Raw genomic sequence first — 19908 nt, 5'->3', positions numbered from 1 at the left:
TTTAAAAACATTAGTTCTACTTATCACTATAGGTCAAATGCACTGACTATTTGTTTAGCTAACAGATTGTGCCTGCTTGGCATGGACTAGGTTTGGCTGGATTAAATGGGACACATCCCCACTGGGATAAAACGTTCAGGGACGGTTTGTCAAGTATTGGCCACGTATATGTGAAAAATTGGCAGGTGCTTAATTTTAGCACACAGGTATTGAGACTGGCTATTACGTGGAGCTGAGCTAGACAGAAGAAATATTTGATAAGGCAAGTTGGGTTTCAAATCTCATTCCCTGAGATACCTATTTGGTTGAAGTGGAAGCAGAGGCATGAACTAGATGACCTACATAAGTCCCTCTATGTTCTGTAGGTCTAGGTTTAAATACATAAAATGAGGTAATAAATTTGTAATGATTTTAAACAAAATAATGGATTAAAATACCTTGCTACTATTATGTCTTAATCTTAATGCTGTGAAAAAATATAAAACATTATCCCTCTGATACATATTGACTGTATGACCTTGAGCAAGTCACTTAATTTCTTAGTACCTTAGGAAACTCTTAAAGATTATTTGTTGCAGAAAAGTTGCATATTGGCAAAGATAGAGTTTTTTCTCTCTGAGAATTCCCCAAACCAAGGAAAACAGAAGTTTGGATGACAAAAATAACAAACGATACTAGTAATAATATAACAACAAAAACAACAACAATAATGCATCAATATTTATTCTAGTTCTAAAATTGTCATGCTTGTATAATTGACAGCTCAATAAAGGAGAAGTTAGTAATATAATATATAGTATTAGGCCCATTTATGTCTTTAAAACAAATAGCAGATACAAAATATCATTCTCTTCATTTTATTGCATTATAAATTAACATATAGAGAAGATAGAAAAACTGGTAATTCACTTGGTGGACAACTCAGCCTCTTGACTTTTTTCCTACCTATACCAGCAGACCATTGCTAAGTATCTTTTTAAAAATATATTTTATTTATTTTGTTAAATATTTCCTGATTACATTTTTAAAAATTAATATCTAGTTTAAAAATTTTTGAGTCACAAATTCTTTCTCTCCTTCCTACCCCTTCCCCACCCCATGAGTAGGCAAGCAATATGATATCAGTTATGCATGTGAAGTCATGTAAAGTATATTTCCGTATTAGCCATCTAACTATCTTTTGATGTATATATAGATTCATGTAAGACCATAGATGTAGACCTGGGATAAGCTTTATTAGTCATCTGGTTTGGTAGTTTCATCTTACAGATGAAATTGGATCCAGAGAGGCTGAATGACTTGACCAAAGTAATACACCAATTTCTGTCTTTTCAACTAACTTTTAAGCTCATTGAGGATCCAGACTGTGTTTTCTTTTGATAGAATTTAAACTCCCTGAGGGAAGAGACTGTTTCATTTTTGTCTTTGTCTACTATTTAGTACAGTTCCCAGCACATAGTAGGCACTTAATAAATGCTTGTTGATTGATTGATTCAAGAGCAAAAGTGAGTTCTCACCTTTTCATCATATGGAGGGTTCAGGAAGGAACCAATATTCCAGAGGATAACATGGCCTTCTGTATAGAATATAAATGTTTAGAGATTTAGACTCTTTAATTGAGTATTCTGTGGTTTCTAGATAAATACCATTCATACTGCCAATTTCCAAGGGCTCAGCTATTTAAAATGCTGAATAAATTAGAGGTAGAGGAGCCAGAAACAAAACTTCATAACAACCTGGATATGTCTTTTTCCTCTGAGCATAATTCACAAAGTGCCCACTTTCACAGCATCATTTTTCATGCCTCATTTATCATGAATGTCACTTTAATAGCTGAGAATGAAAAGCTTTTGGACAAGAGATTACATATGCAATAATTAATAGAAATTAAGAAGACCATTCCTTAAAGGAAATACAAATTACTAAAAAGATACTTGCCTTCTTATTAATTCTGACTTAGTTTAAATAATAGCTATGAAAGGCCAGCTATAAAAAGAGCAAGAACTAATTATCCCTTTCCCTTCCTCTATAATGTCACTGTTCCCTTCGTCAGTGTAGGTTTATACAGACTATTCCTTTTATGCTAAGGGAGTGATGGCAATTTGTACTCTTCACAACAATGTGGGTGGTTGGAAAGTAGCAATAGCCTTATTGTACAGATGGGAAAACAGAGAACAGTTTGCCTGAGATTATAGGGTCAATGGAAGAAGTAGGAATAAAATTACAATCTTCCGATGCTTGATCCTATATTCTATGTCTAGTACTAGAACAAGCAACCTCTTAATCTTGCCATTGTCCTAGTATATTTGATGAGATTATTTTTGTGACCATTTTTCTAACACATAAGTTATCATGATGCCCATGGATAGGTGGGTGAGGGAAACCCCAGAAGAGAGTGATCTCTTACCCATGTTTCCTGCAAGCAGCACTCTGGCACACACATCAGTGTGCAGTGTAGTCAGAGAAATTGCAGAGTGTTTTGTGAAAGGTAACATATCCTTCAGTAATTTCCCCTGAATGAAGAATAATATAAACAAAAACTTTGCTATGATTTTCTTCCTACAAAGCTTAAATTTGAAGTTAAATTTCTAATTATAAATAGAATACCCTGGGTATGTTTCTTATATCCAGACACTCCTTCAGCTCTTCTACCTCTGGGGTGAATTTTCCTTTAGAACCAAGCCAGTGAAAAAGGGAAGGAAAATGGCAAAAGATGCACTTTGAATATTAGCCTAATTGGTTACAGCACTCTCTGTCCCATTGTCTAAAACTCGAATTCTTAACCCGAGGATCATGAACTTTTTAAAAAAATATTTTGACAACTATTTAAATGTTATCAGATTCTGAAAGAAACTAGATGTTCTAAGGTTGTCTACCAAAACAAGCTCCAAATGGATTGATGATTTAGACATAAAAGGTGATATCATAACAAATTAGAGGAGCATGGAAGAATTTACCTCTCAGATGCATGGACTGGGGAAAAGTTCGTGACCAAATAAGAGATAGAGAGATTCACAGAAAGTAAACTGGACAATTCTGATTACATAAAGCTAAAACATTTTTTGCACAAACAAAACCAATGCAGCTATAGAAGAGAAGCAGGAAATGGGGGGGGGGCAGGAATCTTTGCAGAAAGCTTCTCTGAGAAAGGTCTCATTTTTAAGATATATAGAGAACTGAGTGAAATTTATAACAATTAGAACCACTAGTGAATTAATGAATTGTTAAAGCCTAAGAATAGACAGTTTTCAAAGGAAGAAATCCAAGATATCAACAGTAACATGAAAAAAATGCTGTTACTAATAATTAGATAAATTAAAATGACTCCGAAGTAATGCTTAACACTGATCAGATTGACAAAGTTGACAAAAAAGGAAAGTGACAAATGCTGGAGGGGCTATTGGAAAATAGGAATATTAATACATTGTTGGTGGAACTGTGAACTGGTCCAGCCATTCTGGAATACAGCTTAGAACTATGCCCCCAAAGCTATTAAACTATATATATACCATTTGATTCGGAGATATTACAACTAAGTATGTGCCTCAAACAGATCAAGGAAAGAGGAAAAAGACTCACATGGACAAAAATATATTGCAGCTCTTTTTATGATGGCAAAGAATTGGAAACTGTGAGGGTACCTATAAATTGGAGAATGGCTGAACAAATTATGATATAAGAATGTGATGGAATATTATTAAGGTTGAAATGGGTACATGATTTAAACATAAAGGGTGATACCATAAGCAAATTATAAGAGCAAGGAATAGTTTACCTGTCAGATCTATGGAGAAGGGAAGAATTCATGACCAAACAAGAGACAGAGAACATTATGAAATGCAAAATGGATAATTTTGATTACATTAAATTAAAAAGGTTTTGCACAAAGCCAATGCAACTGAAGTCAGAAGGAAAGCAGAAAGCTGGGAAACAATTTTTACAAACAGTGTTTCTGATAAAGGCCTCATTTCTCAAATATATAGAGAACTGAGTCAAATTATAAGAATACAAGTCATTCCCCAATTGATAAATGGGCAAAAGATATGAGCAGGCTGTTTTCAGAGAAAGAAATCAAAGCTATCTATAGTCATATGAAAAAATGCTCTAAATCACTATTGATTAGAGAAATGAAAATTGAAACAACTCTGAGGTACCACCTCATGCATATCATATGGGCTAATATGACAGAAAAGTAAAATGATAAATGTTGGAGAGGATGTGGGAAAATTAGAACACTAATGCATTGCTGGTGGAGTTGTGAACAGACCCAACCATTCTGGAGAGCAATTTGGAACTGTGCCCTAAGGGCAATCAAACTGTACATACCTTTTGATCCAGCAATATCACTACTAAGTCTGTATCCCAAAGAGAGCATGAAAAAAGGAAAAGGACTCACATATACAAAATATTTATTGCAGCTCTTTTTGTAGTGGCAAAGAATTGGAAATTGAGGGGATGCCTATCAATTGGGGAATGGCTGAACAAGTTGTGGCATATGAATATAATGGAATACTATTGTTCTATAAGAAATGATGAACAGGTAGATTTAAGAAAAACCTGGGAAGACTTACATGAACTGATGCTGAGTAAAGTGAGCAGAACCAGGAGAACATTATACACAGTAACAGCAACATTGTGTGATGATCAAGTATGACAGACTTAGCTCTTCTCAATAAGACAATGATCCAAGACAATTCCAAGACTCATAGAGGAAAATGCTATCCACATCCAGAGAAACTGTGGAGTCTGAATGCAGATCAAAACATACTATTTTCACTTTTTTTGTTTTTTGTTTTCTTTCTCATGGTTTTTCCCTTTTGTTCTAATTCTTCTTTCACAACATAGCTAACATGGAAATATGTTTAGCATGATTGTACATGTATGATCTATCAGATTGCTTGTTATGTTGGGGAAGGGGGAGGGAAGGGAGAGAGAAAAATTTAGAACTCAAAATCTTAGAAAAAAGAAGGTTGGAAACTATGTTTACATGTAGTTGGGGAAAAATAAAATACTATTCAGTGCAAAAAAAAAAGAAAATGAAAAATAGGACAGGAAGAGTAAAGAAATAATAAACAAGATGATTTCAGAGAAACCTGAGAAGTCTTGTATGAATTGACGCTAAGCGAAATAAGCAGAACAATTTATATAAAGACAACAATGTAAAGATACAGTTTTGAAAGACAGCAATTTTGATCAACGTAATGGAACCAACCATAGTTTTAAAGTACTCATAATGATACATACACAGATGAAACACGCACAGATAGAGAGCTGATGCAGATTGAAGCATATTTCTTTTTCTTTTTTGGACATAGCTAATGTGGGGAATTTGTTTTGCTTGACAATACATATTTGTAATGGGTTTCTTGTCTTCTCAGTGGGTTGGGGTGAGAAAGGAGGGAGGGAGAAAATTTGGAACAGAGAATAAAATAAAATTGAATTAAATATATAATTGATTTCTTTTGTAATCCTGTGAATTTTATTTTACACATTTAAAAACATTATTCTGAGGAACTGTCTATAGGTTTCACATGATTGCCAAAATTTGTCAGAGATGAAAAAAAAAAGGTTAGGAACAACTGTCCTCGAAGGTCCAGGTATAAGTTTTTATAAGCTAAATCTCTTTGCACTAGAAACTTGTACGAATGAATCACACACACACACACATTTATAATGCAGTGGTTAATGATATTTATAATTTCAGGCTTAGAAGCCAAGAAAACAGAGAGATAAAGAAACTTTTTAAGAACAGAGAGAAGTCTTTTATCCTGGGAAAAAACTCAGGGATTGTCAAGTGATAATCACTGTTAAGTGACTGTTTACCTAGGGTGTCCTGAAACATACCTTTAATATTAGGAAGGTTGTGAGAGTCTACTTTCCTACAGCTAGCCAACACTCATCTTTCTGAATTTGTGCAATTCAGAGTTGAAGGTTGCCTGTGGGAAAACTTCCTTCTTCTGCCCCTACTACAAATCTCTCATTCTCATTCACCTCAATCATAACCTTCCCGTGTCCTATGCAGCTCTGCCTTTCCCTTGTATCTTCTGAAACCTTTGTTCTATTGTGAACAAACTTCTGTGTTAGATCTTTCCCTTTCACATCTTCCATATTCTTGTACTCACAGAAACCTGATGTGGCAGGGCCAGCAAAACTAACTTCTGCAATGTTTCCTTTCATGTCAGGACTTGGCAGTATTGTACCATTTTGTATTTTGTATGTAAGTAAATCTTACTGCTTTTTAAAATCCTGTAACTACAAATACTATCTTTTCTCATTAAGTGTGTGTATGTGTATGTGTGTATGTGTATTTCATATGTATAATACACACATACACATTTATGTATAGCTATCTTAATGTATAGCTATATTAATAAGTAATCCCATTAGGATCTTTGAGTCTGGGAAGTTGATTCCTTCTCCCCTGTGGAATGTAAGTTAATATTTCATACATAAAATCTCATTAAAAATAAATATCTCTCTAAGGCCTTTAATTCCTAACTTAAAAAAACAACTCAAGGCCATTCTCCTGGCACTTGCCAGATAATTGGCATGCATCCCATAAGTGATAATTAATTAGTTATTAATTTTTATTAATGACCCCTTTTTTATTCATATAGCTATCACCTTAGTTGAGACCCTTATCATCTATTATTGCCTAGATTATTGCAATAGCCTCCTAATTGGTTTCTCTGCATCATAGGTTTTCCCTCTATTTCTCTTGATCATCCATACTGCTGTCAAAGTGATTCTCCTTTAGTGCAAATCTGACCATGTCATTCCCTCAATATCTAAATTCTAGTGGCTTCCTATTGTCTCTAGAATCAAACATAAACTTTTCAGTTTAGTGTTTTAAAACTTTCCAAACCTTTCCTGCCTGCTTGTATGCTATTTCCTCTTCTACATTCTGCATTCAGCCAACCTGGCCTTCTCTCTGTCCCTCACACATGACAATTCCCTCTCCCATTCCTCTGCCTTTTCCTAGAATATACTGTCTCCTCAGCTCCGCCTTACAGACTCTCTTTTCTTCAGGATTCAGTTCAAATATCACCTTCTACTTGAAGCCTTTCCTGGTTCCCTAAACTGTTAGTTCCTTCCATCTTAAACTACCTTCTATTTAACTACATTGTGTTTGTTTTTGTTCTCTTTATAGTTATTCTGTACATATATATATATACATATACACACACATACATATACATACATATATAATATATATGTATATATGTATATTTTTGTTGTCTTCTCCAAGAATGCAAGTTCTTTGTGAGTGTGAATAGTTTCATTTATTGTATATAGCATAGTCCTGAGAACATAGTGAACACTTAATAAATGCTTGTTAACTGGTTTGTAATAACTTGGACTCAAATGTCTCCATATTACCCAACATAAGAGATAAGACTGTCCACACACACGTTTATACACACACACACACACGCACAAACACATGCGCACACATTAGCCAACCTTTGGTAAATCAGGGAGCATTCCATTTTCATCCTCTTATCCTTTCAACCAGTTGCTATACTCAGAGCCCTAAAATCATAGATCTGTAAGGAGAGGTAGTTGATAATGCCTTCTTTTCTACCAATCACCATCCTGAAAAAGGAGGTACTTTCTCTAGAATACATCAGAGATAGGAATTTTCTTATATAAAAAGTCTGGGAAGCCATACCATACCACCATATGGAACCACCATACCACCGCAATCTGGGGAATTGCCATATCATCACTCCAGTCTGGATATAGATTTGAAGGCCCACAATATCCCATTTCCATCTCCAGTCTGCTGTAAATAATATCTTTTATTAAATCTCTATTGGACATGTAAATCTTGTTTATCAGGCTCCTTTTCCCCTCCCTAGAGTGGACATAGGGTTTCCACATAATCATTCATTTAGAAAGGCATTTGGCATCAAATGAAGAAATTGAAATGAGCAGGCAAAACTGATTATCTCTTTAAACTCAGGAAACATTCCAAATGCTTCATTGAGAGACCCTAATATTTTTGGCTGCCCCTAGAAGGTACTCTATCACTGACCAAGCTCTCCAATAAAATATGCAATCTTTTTCATGACTCTAATACACTGGGCCAGGAGGATATATACTCCTTGCCCTTCATTGCTGTTCACAGATCTTCATCCTGCTGCCATTACTCTTCTTTCGAGATTCACTCCATCCAAATACATCACTCCATTTAGATCTTAGTGGCAGCCATCTTCCAGTTTCCAGATAATTTTCTTTCTTTCTTCAAGTTCAGTAAATAGTCCAGTTTTCATCTTCTCCTATCCCATCCCTTTTCTCATATTTGGGACTTTAGCAAACATATTGACATCACTTCAAACACCACAACCTCCCAGTTCCTTAATTTCTTTAACTCCCATGACCTGTTGCTTCTCTCCACCACAGCCACACAGAGCATTGGTCACACCCTTGATCTCATTATCACTCACAAGTGTTCCGTTTCAGTGATCAGTCAATCAGCAAGAATTAAAGACCAATTATGTTCCAGAAACTGCTAGGTGCTTCAGGTACAAAGATGAGGTCCTCAAGGACCTTACATTCTATTGAAGGAAATAATATATGCATATATATGGATTGCACAAAATAGAAGATGATTTTGGGATGTGCCCTAGCAGCTGGGGCTGGTGATAAAGACTTCATGTAAATGGTGGCATTTGAACTGATTACTGAAGGAAATGAGAGATCTTAAGAGATAGGGGTGGAGAGGGAATTCTAAAATTCCTTTATCTAATGGTAGCTTTCTATCAGTCTATCTTTGCCTATGCTTCATTCTTCCTAACTTATCATTCTCTCTTTGATCTCCATCCTACAACATATTCTCAGGTTCTGGCCTTACTTCCCTATTTTCCTAATCTTGATCGTATGTTTCACCAGTCCAACTGCATTCTGTTCTCTACTCTTGAATCCCTTGCCTTTTGTCCCTTTACCATTCATACCTTGTCAAGCCACAGTCTGGTTTACTTCCACCAACTACCTTCTCTACTTTTACTCATTCTGCTGAATGATACTAGGGAATCCTAGGGAATGCTGCAAGGCTTTGACTCCTAAAGACAAGATCTAATCTTGGATTTCCTGTACATCCATGTGACAGTGTTACATAGTCAAAAGAAAATAGACTTGAAATCAGGAAAAACCTTGAGTTTCAATTTTGCCTCTGACACTTACTATCTTGGTTTCCCCTCAGGGTCAGTTTCCTTGTCTGTAAAAGAGGAATAACAAAAACTATAGTAGCTTCTTTACAGGGTTGTTAAGATCAAATGATGTGATGTATATAAAACACTTTGTAAACCTTAAAGTAACTGTATCAATGTCAGCTATTAATGTCCTAAACTATAAATCCATTTGGAGGCCATTTGGTTCTAAAACAACTGAAAATAGCACTTTCTTTTTATGAAAGGCACATTTTCTTCTTCACGGTAGAAGCCATAGTGATGGAGTTACCATCTCCTCCTGCTTGGCTATAGGATCTTGTTCCTTCTATGGAAAAATTAGGATCTTGTCTGAGTAGGCAATGACAAATTGGTCCAAGAGTTCTCTTGCTTCTTTGTTAATCAGGTGTTGAAACATTGGCTACCTGTTACCCATCAAAGTGGCATATCTTATTTGAAATGTTCATATTGAGTGTGAACAGTTATCTTCCATTCATCTCTAACTGTGATTTAAAATATATCATAAGCCCTTGGCAAAGTTCAGCTAATTATAGATTTTTATCCTCCTGAACTTCTTGTTCACATGTCGGAGATTAATGGAAATTGATAACTCATTCGATACATAGAGGAACAATTTTCCCTGCTTAGGAATGTAAAATGAAATGGAGTCTTTGATGATGACCGTGATGGTCAGATGAATCTCTTTCATGGATTCTGAATATACTCATGCACTGAGGAGCACTGATGTTCATGCTCTTTCAGGACATTAATCCAGACACGGTGGAGTGAAGTATCTAGCAAGAGATCAACTGGACAGGCATAGATGTGGTACAGAGGAAGAGGCTCCATACTTGCTTTACTGAAACTACTGGAAATGCTAAGATTCCTTTAGACTCTGAGCTACCTATCTTCAGAGTGGAATCTTGAATCAGCTTCAGGGCTCATATAAATGTTTGAGGAAGCTACATCAACATAAGCTATGATAAAGGTATGTGTATGCTAACTATTGAAGTTCAAAAACTACTTCCACTATAGCCATATCTGTTACACTAAGGACATTCTTTCATCTTGTGCTGGTCATACCTTCAAGACAAGGGTTGGCCTTCTTTTGTAACCACCTGTTCTAGAATATTTCTTTCATTTGAGGGATGACTACTTTTTTGCTTGGCCATTGGAAATATAATCCCCTAAGGTTCCTGAATTAGCAATGTTTTCTCTTGCTCTGGCTCTGCACCCAAGACACATCTTTCTGGATGTGTAACCATGATAAGAGGCTCACTTTTGCCCTGATAGTCTTCCCCAGGACTCTGGCAGACTCTTCTTTTTTTGCTCAGAAATCACACGCAACTGTTCTTGTTTTTCTAAGCCTTAATGTTATTGGGTTGGTAGGTTTTTAATTACACTTAGTTCATGCAAAAAAAAATTGGGGGCATCACATCAGAATCATAGGCCTTGCCAAGTTTGCTATTATTGCTGTAGCCTTGAAGATTCAAGTTTTTTACTGAGTCCTAACTGACTAGGATCCAAGCTTGACTATCCACCCAAAAAGTTATTGGCACTGAAAAATTGGAAATTAATGAGAAGATTGACATTGATTACAAGAATTTCTACAGAAGTTTAACCAATGTAAACCAATTTCTATACTGAAGAGAACAAAAGAGCCTAAGAATGCCTTAGCAAACTTGACTTACTTGCCAGTGAGAATGGCAGGCAAGAGTAAATGCTAGTTTAGAAAATAAACTCATTTGTAAATTCTTATAGAGAAGGATAGTAGATTATTATGAGCAACATTGCTTCTAAAGATATTGAGAAACAGAAGAGGGGCAATGATTTAAAGAAAATTTGGCAAAATACCCCAGCATCATCTGGTAGGCATTTAAGGATGAAATTGAAAGAAAGACAACAAATTCATGAAAGATGGAAATGATCTGCAAATATTTTTGTAACAAACTATTTTCATTATCAAGGGTAGTAGAACCTGTATTTAAACTCTAACATCAGTAGCATTGAAGAAGACAAAAATGGGAAGAACACCAGAAGTAGATCAAATATACAGAGGGGTTCTGTGATAGATTTTGAAGGAATTGAGAGATCAATTCTCAATATTTACAAAAATGCCAAAAATGTGGGGAAAAATATTGACCACTATAAGAGAAAGTCTGTGAAGAGAACATACACGCTCACTTTTCTATCTATAGAAAAATTTTTGAGAATAATGTATACATATATTGCTGTACTTGCTAAGAGAATGGATATTCCTTAATAAGAAGGCATTCCTTGATAAGGTTTTCACATTTAAGTGTTCATTATTGACCACATCTTTACTGTTACATAACTGACTGCATGATATAGAGACTATTAGGTCCTACCATGATATAAAAAATGCTTGGTTTAATAGTATAAAATGCTGCCTTAAAAAAAATTATCTTTCAATAATGTGCCTCCCATGCGTGTGCCAAAATTATGTAATATTCTTTTAAAGATATAACAACTAAAAACATTTTTGCTTGATGACCCTTAGATCATTGATATCAACTGAGGGAGAAAACATGGGGGTGTTGGCCAAAATTGTTAATGTGGAGACAATCTAGTGCAAAATTCAAGTTGAATAGTAATTCCCTCTAGATGGTGAAGTCCTCTGAATGCTTTTCTTTGTAGATAACATTGTGCTGGTTATCTCATATCCTAGAAGAGAGATTCCCAAACTTATTTGGCTTACTGCCCCTTTTAAAATAATTACTCAATGCCTCCCCCCGGAAATCTACTTTCTTTAATTCTTTAGGGGTTTTTTAAAAGATTCACATCATTTCTAAAATATAAAATATTTTTTGAAATGATACATCTTAAATTTAATAATTTATTGTAAATTTGTGGATTTTTTCCTGCATTGAAATTTTGATGACACAATATAGCATCATGTAACTATATAATATTGTATTGTAAACAAGTCATTACCCGCACATATTCCTGCCAATGCATTCTGTATTTCCTGACAATGCATGATACACTTGCCTGCCAACACTTGCTTGTTAAGACCTGTTGGCAAACTTGACCCCTGATCCTTTATAACTTGCATTTTCTGTGTTTATTTGGAAAATAATGTAACTCTGTTACACAACAGATGAAACATGTATGAACAATTTTCCAAACTTCTCTTCTCTTCTTTCCTTATGCTTGCACAGCCCTCTTATTTTTATTCAGTGCCCCCCAGTTGCACCAGAGGCTACCACCCCCCACCCCGATCATTCTAACATCCCCCAGGGAGTGGTATCACCCACTTTGGGAACCTCTGTGGAACATTACAGTACCTCCTGAGATGCATAATTATTCTAAGTTTGACTTAACTACCGACAGAGGAAAAAACAAATGAAATAGCGATGCCTATTGTTTAGACTATTATATTAATTGTTTAACCACTGGGTAGCATTGATAGTTACTTGCCAATCCTGTCCAGCTCAAAGGATCTGGATCCTGGGAAGCCCCATATTCACCCTTGTGGTTTGTGTGTGCCCCACTAGGAGGAAGAGTAAGTGTGATGCTCTGTTTTTCAGAACTAGAGACCTTCTGTTACTTAGCTCTAAATCTTTCTGTGGGGTAGCATCAACTAGTTGTCAAGGCATGTGTGTATTTAAAGAATTACACAGTCAGATTTTAGCCCTTTAACCTCTACCTACTAATGAACCCAGTCCTCTTTCTGAATTTATTATATTTTAGTGAGTGGTAGTCATATAACCTCAGTACAATGTAGTTTACATAAGAATAGACAATCATGCTCAGATATTATATGTGACAGGTTTTTTTAAGCATAGAATTGATAGGCAAATAGTACATAAGAAGGAACTAATGTGTAACAAAGTAATAAGATATCTATCAAATCATTGTGAACCCATGATTCTTCCGCAATCTAGGAAGTCCCCCACACTGTACAGAATTGCTCCAACCATGAGTTCTAGGGAGTATGTTATTTGAATTTATTTAGTTCCCCATTGCTTATCCCCTTCCAGTGGGCAAGGAGTACCTAATTAATGTTTGATTCACCTGTGAAAAAGGCAGAAACCCTGGAAGAATTCTGGACCCAGGGCTTACAACATGGGAAATGGACTTGAGATCCAAGTGAACTTACGAGTAAACAAATTCCATGACCAATGATATTTTCTGATCTCATTTGACTGTCTTGTTGCTATAGGCACCTTCAACATCTTCTAACTGAAGCTAGTTCAACTCCAAGGACAAGTGAGTGGACCCAGTAGCTCAACCCAACTAAAAAACACCTCCTGTCACCAGTACTGTCTTAGTGATCTCATCCAGTTTTTGACTCTGAATGTGGCATTCCTGGCTTCCACTGTGTGTCTGCCCTCACTTCTTGTCATCACCTGATGTCAAATCTCAGCATCTCTCTCCATCAGGGTAAAGGAAGGACATCCAGGGAAAGGGATACTATGTATCCATTCAGCAAGCATATGTTAAATACATACACACACACACACATGTACACATACATACATATGTGTGTATATAAGTATACCTATATGTATGTATTGTGTGTGTGTATATATGTATATATACATATATATACACACATATATGTATAGGTATGTGTGTGTATCACTGTTCCATATAGCACTGTTCCATTTTCTTAAGCACATGCTATATATGTAAGGCACAGTTTTTAGCTTCTGGGGATATAAAGACAAAAACAATCCTTGTCACAAGAAGCTTACATTTTATTAGGGGAAACATACTATATAGGTAAATGCAAATATATATACTACATATATACATATATATATATATATATATGTATACACACAATATATACAAAATGTGGTCTGGGAAAGCATTAACAAATGAAGGGAATAAGAAAATCCTCCAGTAGGAGGCACACCAGTTAAATCCTAAAGTAAACTAGGGATTCTGAAAGGTGGAGGTAAGAAGGGAATTGTGCAAAGCATTGTACAAAAGCATAGAGGTGGGAAATAAAATGTTTTGCACAGAGAACAGAAAGTTAGGCCAATTTAACTGGATTGTAGAGTATGTGAAGGCAAGTAACGTGCAATCGTCTTAGTAAGGGTAAGTGGAAATCAGAGTGAGAATGACTTTAATTGCTAAACAGAGGAGCTTGAATTTGATTTGAAGTTATAGAAAAAAACATTGGATTCTAGAGCAAGGGAGTGACATGGTCAGATGTGCTTTAGGAGTATCAATTTATAGTTGGATGGACTACCTGTAGAACTCTTTCATCAGGGAGTATGTGTGCACATGCACATAAATATATATATGCACATATATATGTGTATATATGTGTATCACAAACATATGCTGGTATACACATGTGTATCTTGGACATACACTTTAAATGCACAGTGAGTCTTTGAATAATTGAAATTGAGGATCACCCAAAGGGCAATGGAATGGCTCATGGTAGGCATAAATGGATTATAAACAAGAAACTAAAAAGAAGATGTGTTATAAAGGCTGTCATCAAAGAAATGCATAAATGAAAAAAGAATGTAGGCTGTTCATGTCGTGAGAGCAGATGATAACAGATGGCCAGCATAAGTTCTCCATTAGTATCCTTGTATGTCAAGAGAGCTTGAGGAAGGTCCGTTGCATATTGATTGGATGAACCCCCTCCCTCATCCCCATGGTAAATTAATAGGAAGACTTGTCAAGAGATGTAAAAGATGGGAAGACATGGATAGCTTTCAATCTGCTTCACTAGAAGTAATCCCTACAATCAATGAGATCATAGATTCATTTAAGTATTGTGTGTTTGATGAACATTGTTTTTCAGTTATGTTTATATGGGAGATTTACGGGGTGGGGGAAGGGTGTATTTCATTTTACAAAATGTTCTGTGTTTAATATCTAGATGCTAAGCATCAAATAATGTCTTTAAAAAAAATTTAGGGAACACTAGAGTACTCTGGCATACTTGAGCAGTCTTGGTAAATGCCTAATGGAAGAGTCACAAAATATGGCCTATTATTCCTTGAAAATATTTTTTCCACCTCAAATGATTCTCATTATAAACAAATGATATGCTATAACCTTACCTGCATGCTCCATATTCGAAGATGTCCATCCTCATGAGCAGTGACCAAGACTGGTGGTGGGTGTTCAGTTAAGAGGGTACTTGGTAATATAGCTGTGTCATTTTTTTGCCCTGCAATTGTCTCTCCTTTTGTGCCACCTGAATGCTCTCCTGTTGACTGACCTAACAGATTGCTATGGTTATTGCAATGTTTAAGACCTTAAACTTTATCTAATAGAGGAAGGGAAAGAAGGTAACTAGAAAACCAAAGCTAGATATCTTGCATTCTTTGCCCTGGAATTTTTCTATTAGAGGTGAGTAAAGAGGTCCAAAGAACCCCACTGGAATAACTGATCAATTCATTTTGGATCAATTTAGAATATAAAAAGAGGAGAAGCTAGAAAACAAGTCCTGTTACAAATACCACAACATATGAGCACTAACCCTGTCCATTAAGAGTATTTTCATCCTTGTCTCCAGTTACCAAATTCTGTTGCTTCTATCTTCCGTAACTTTCACATATATCCTTTTATCTTTATTCATGCAGTTACCACCCAATTTCAAGTTCTCATGACCTCTTGCCTAGATTATTTTAATATCCTCATAATCGTTCTCCTTGCCTCAAGTTTCTCCCCACTCCTAGCCATTCTTCCTACAACTGTCAAAGTGACTTGCCTAAGTCAGTTCTGACCATGTCACCCTGCTCACCCCATCCCCAGATTTCAGTGGCTTCCTTTTACCTCTTTCGTGGGGCATTTAAAGTTTTCTAAAATCCAGCCCCCTTTTCAGTATTACATATTACTCCCCTTCATTAACTCTACAGTCTAACCACTGTTGTTCTTATTGATCCTCACATGAGATACTCCCTGTCTTCTATCTTCATGCTCTTTTTTTTTAAGGCAATTGGGGTTAAGTGACTTGCATCACAAGTCACACAGCTAGTAAGTACATGCTCTTTTCTTTTCTTTTTTTTTTTTTTAGGCAATTGGGGTTAAGTGACTTGCCCAGGGTCACACACCTAGTAAGTGTGTTGAGTGTTTGGTCTGAGGCCGGATTTGAACTCAGGTCCTCCTGACTTCAGGGCCAGTGCTCTATACACTGCGCCACCTAGTTGGCCCGCATGCTCTTTTCAATGGCTGTTATCTCCCACGTCCAAAATATACTCCCTTCTCACCTCTACCTCTTGGAATATTAGATTTACTTCAAGACTTACCTCAAGTGCCACATTCTACATGAAGCCTTTCCTTAACTCCCCTTTCTCCCCATTGATCCTAGTGATTTTCCTCCATCCCCATGGTTACCTTGTGTTAATTTTATGTATGTTTCCAAAAAACATATCTGTCGCATGCCACCTCTTCCACCAGAATGTAAGATGCATGAAGGCAGGAACTATTTGGTTGTCTTTATATCCCTAGAACCTAGCACAGTGTCTGGCATATAGTAGGTACTTAATAAAAGCTTGTTGATTGATTGAAGTATTGGGGTAGAAGGGAAAGGATTGAGAAAAAGAAGAGTAGTACTGTTTCAAGTTGGGTTTCATTTTCTAGAAACAGCATATGCAAATACAATGCAACTCTAGAAATATATGCATGGTTACATTGCGTGATGGAATAGGTAGTACTACACAGTTCTCCTCATCATGTTACTGGCAAGGTAAACAAGAAGTAGTATTGGACCTAGAATCAAGAGAAATCTGGATTTAGATCCTTTCTTTTATACTTCCTAGTTGGGTAACCATGGAGAGACAAGTCACTTAACCTCTCTCAGCCTCAGTTTCCTTATCTGTAAAATGGGAACAATAATACATATAGGAGCTAGCTACATTGCAAAGCTATTGTTAAATACAAGGAGATGATGTTGACAATAGCTAGCATTTATATATCGCCTACTATGTTCCATGTACTTTACAAATATTAACTCATTTGATTCCCACAAACAACCTTGGGAGATGGGTGCTATTTTTACAATTGAGGAAATTGAGGCAGATAGGTGTTAAGTGATTTGCTCAAGGTCACACAGCTAGTAAGTATCTGAGGCCAGATTTGAACTCAGTTCTTTCTGACTCCAGATCCAGTACTCTATCCACTATACCACTTAGCTACCATAATTTATGTAAAGCATTTTGCAAACTTTAAAGTACTGTATGAATGTAAATTATTATTACTAAGAAAATATTTTCAAATCATTTTCACCTGGTGGCAAACTCCACACCCCACCTCACACATCCCGGCTCCCCCACTCCCTTTCCCTCAGTTGTAAAAGGAATTTTCTGTTTTAAAGGATAGTGGTCATTTCATTCCTACCTTTAGTTTCAGCTTCATATATACTTGATTTACTTCCCTAAAATGAGAGGGGGAAAAATATAATTTTCAGTGGGAAAGCATAGAACTTAAATGTAGTAATGTCATGTAGGTTATGGGCCCAGGACTTTAGTTTTTTTCAAAGAGGGAAAAAGAAAACAAAACAGCCAGTGGGACAGAAGCAGCATGCTTGGGTCCTGGCATTGTTTCCTACGTTAAGACTTGATTAACGGGGCAGTTACAGGGCACTGGGCAGCTATAGGCTTCTGAGACAAATGATGACTGCATGTGGCAGGAGAAACCAGAGTGAGGCCACTGGTAAAGGGGTAGATGGGAACAATCAGAACAGGAATCAGTAGCCAAACCAGTTTTCAGGAGAGGAACCAGACAAGAAAAGGAGAGTGGAGAAACTGCTGGTGGAGGAAATAGCTGTTGATGGTGGCTAGAGGAGCATTGGAGACTGGGAGATTGCTGGAACCAGGTAAAGAAGTTGCTTGAGCCATCTAGACCATTCATACCTCATTAATTTCAAGCTAAGCATGGAATCTCTTCAATTTTTTTAGATACATGTTGAAAAAAAAAAGGGCAAGGTGAACCTTGAAGAGGAGAAAGGAACTAGCTGGGAAATCCAACTTCTGAGTTCCCTAAATAGTTGGACATTAACTTTTTGGAAAGTTTGGTCATAAGTCTTTACCTTGCATCTGCAGCTCTGCTTGGTCTCAACTCTATGGAACAAGAAGCCCCTGTGCAATGAGTACCCTCTGGTGTCTCCTCCCCACCCCCAGTTTCCTCTTTTTTCATTGTCTTCCTCTTTTAGGTTGTAAGTTCTTTGAGGCTTTCTTTCTTTTTCTTATTTGTTTCTCCAGCACTTAGCACAGTATGTCTAAGTAGTAGGTTCTTAATAAACATTTATTGAATTGAATTGGAATAAATGGAACAGTCTTGAAAAATGGCTGTTAGTTTTGTTTTTGTTTTTAAACTGGGTTTGGGGCTTGACTCTAGAAATAAAACATTTAGGGCTGCCTGGATGTAGAAGCTACTGGTTCCCAGACTACATAGTAGCTACTTTAAGATATTTGGGTTTTTCCCCCCTTCTATGATTAGGAGTATAGAACTGTATACAGTTAAGCTCTTTCAGTGTGATTGGTCTCTAAAACTCAGCAGTGAAGAAGGCAAAGTTTCTCAATGGATGAGGGCCCCATAAGTCTTCCCTGGGTACCCTGTTTGAGCCTATCTGCCAGAGAGGGAAAGATGTACAATTCCATAATGCTTTCCCCATTGTCCCCTCATCTGAGCCTGTACCCACATAAGTTCCTCTCACTCTTCCAGCTACACCATACTACCTGAAGCTCTGATATAATTCTACCATTAGGCATATTGATAAGCCATCTGAACTAATTTGTCTCTCTTTTTTTTTCATTTAAAAATATTTTATTTGTTTTAATCAACGAAGATCCTCTTCACTCCACTTGCCAATTGAGAACACAAGAAAAATGAAACCCATTACAAACATGTATAGTCAATTAAAACAAATTTCTGCATTGGCCTTGCCTAAAAAATTACTTGTCTCATTCTTCTTTCTGAGGCCTTCGCCTCTCCATCAGGTGGGTAGCATGTTTCATCATTAGTATAATAAGAGTTCAGCACAATAGTATTCCATCCCATTTTTATATCAAAACTTGTCTATCTATTTGCCAGTTTATGAGTACCCCCTTTAGATATCCATTTTTGCCACTTCAAAAAGAGCTATAAAAATTTGTGTACATTATTAGAGTTTGTTTTGCTTAGTTCTAATCCTTGACTTAATCTACCCAGCCTCTAATTCCTCCTACTCCCCTCTTCCACTTTCTCTCCCATTTCCTTATTGAGCAAAATGTATTTCAGTACCCAGCTGTGTGTGTCTATTCTTCCTTCTTCTGACTAGTTCAGATGAGTGAGGTTCAACTGTCAGCCACTCCCCCTCATCCCCTCCTTATTTATATAGATGTCTAGTTTTGCATCCTGATTATATGATAACATTTTCCCTAAACTTTCTTTTCAAACTTCCCATCCCCTTGGTATATTGCTCTTCCCTTCTCTTTCCATTCTTAAGATCATCAGGACATAACTGAACTCATCCAACACCTTGTCTAATTGAACCCCCTCGATGAACCCTTTTAATGTGAATGTTTAGAGAGTACATATATTCTCCATATTTTAATGTAAACAGTATTTCCTTGTTTTAGTCCCCTATTATTGTTCATTAATGTTTACTTTTCATATTTCTCTTCATTCCTGTGTTTGAACTTCAAAAGTTTCTCTAAACCTCTAATCATTTCATCTGGAATGCTTTGAAGTCCTCTATTTTGTTAAAGATCCGTTTTACCCCTCGTAGCATCGTAGACAGTTTTTCTGGGCAAATTGT

General features: G+C 36.4%; 1 protein-coding gene across 2 annotated transcripts in view; it reads right to left on the bottom strand.

The window, feature by feature from the left end:
• The window catches only part of LOC114050149 (WD repeat-containing protein 64-like), a 172956-nt gene that overhangs the window by 20991 nt on the left and 132057 nt on the right, over positions 1–19908 (bottom strand). For both annotated transcript variants that reach the window (XM_027871753.1, XM_027871754.1), the window contains 4 exons: positions 17508–17544; positions 15227–15375; positions 2408–2513; positions 1518–1576 (listed from right to left, as the gene is read on the bottom strand). In XM_027871753.1, coding sequence (XP_027727554.1) covers positions 1518–1576; positions 2408–2513; positions 15227–15375; positions 17508–17544 — 351 coding nt within the window. The remainder of the gene's footprint in view (positions 1–1517; positions 1577–2407; positions 2514–15226; positions 15376–17507; positions 17545–19908) is intronic.

Source organism: Vombatus ursinus, unplaced genomic scaffold (genome assembly GCF_900497805.2).
Source record: "Vombatus ursinus unplaced genomic scaffold, bare-nosed wombat genome assembly UNPS02014798.1, whole genome shotgun sequence".
Lineage (NCBI taxonomy): Eukaryota > Metazoa > Chordata > Mammalia > Diprotodontia > Vombatidae > Vombatus > Vombatus ursinus.
The sequence above is the reverse complement of the archived record's forward strand: the minus strand, read 5'-3'. Positions and strand labels throughout refer to the sequence as shown.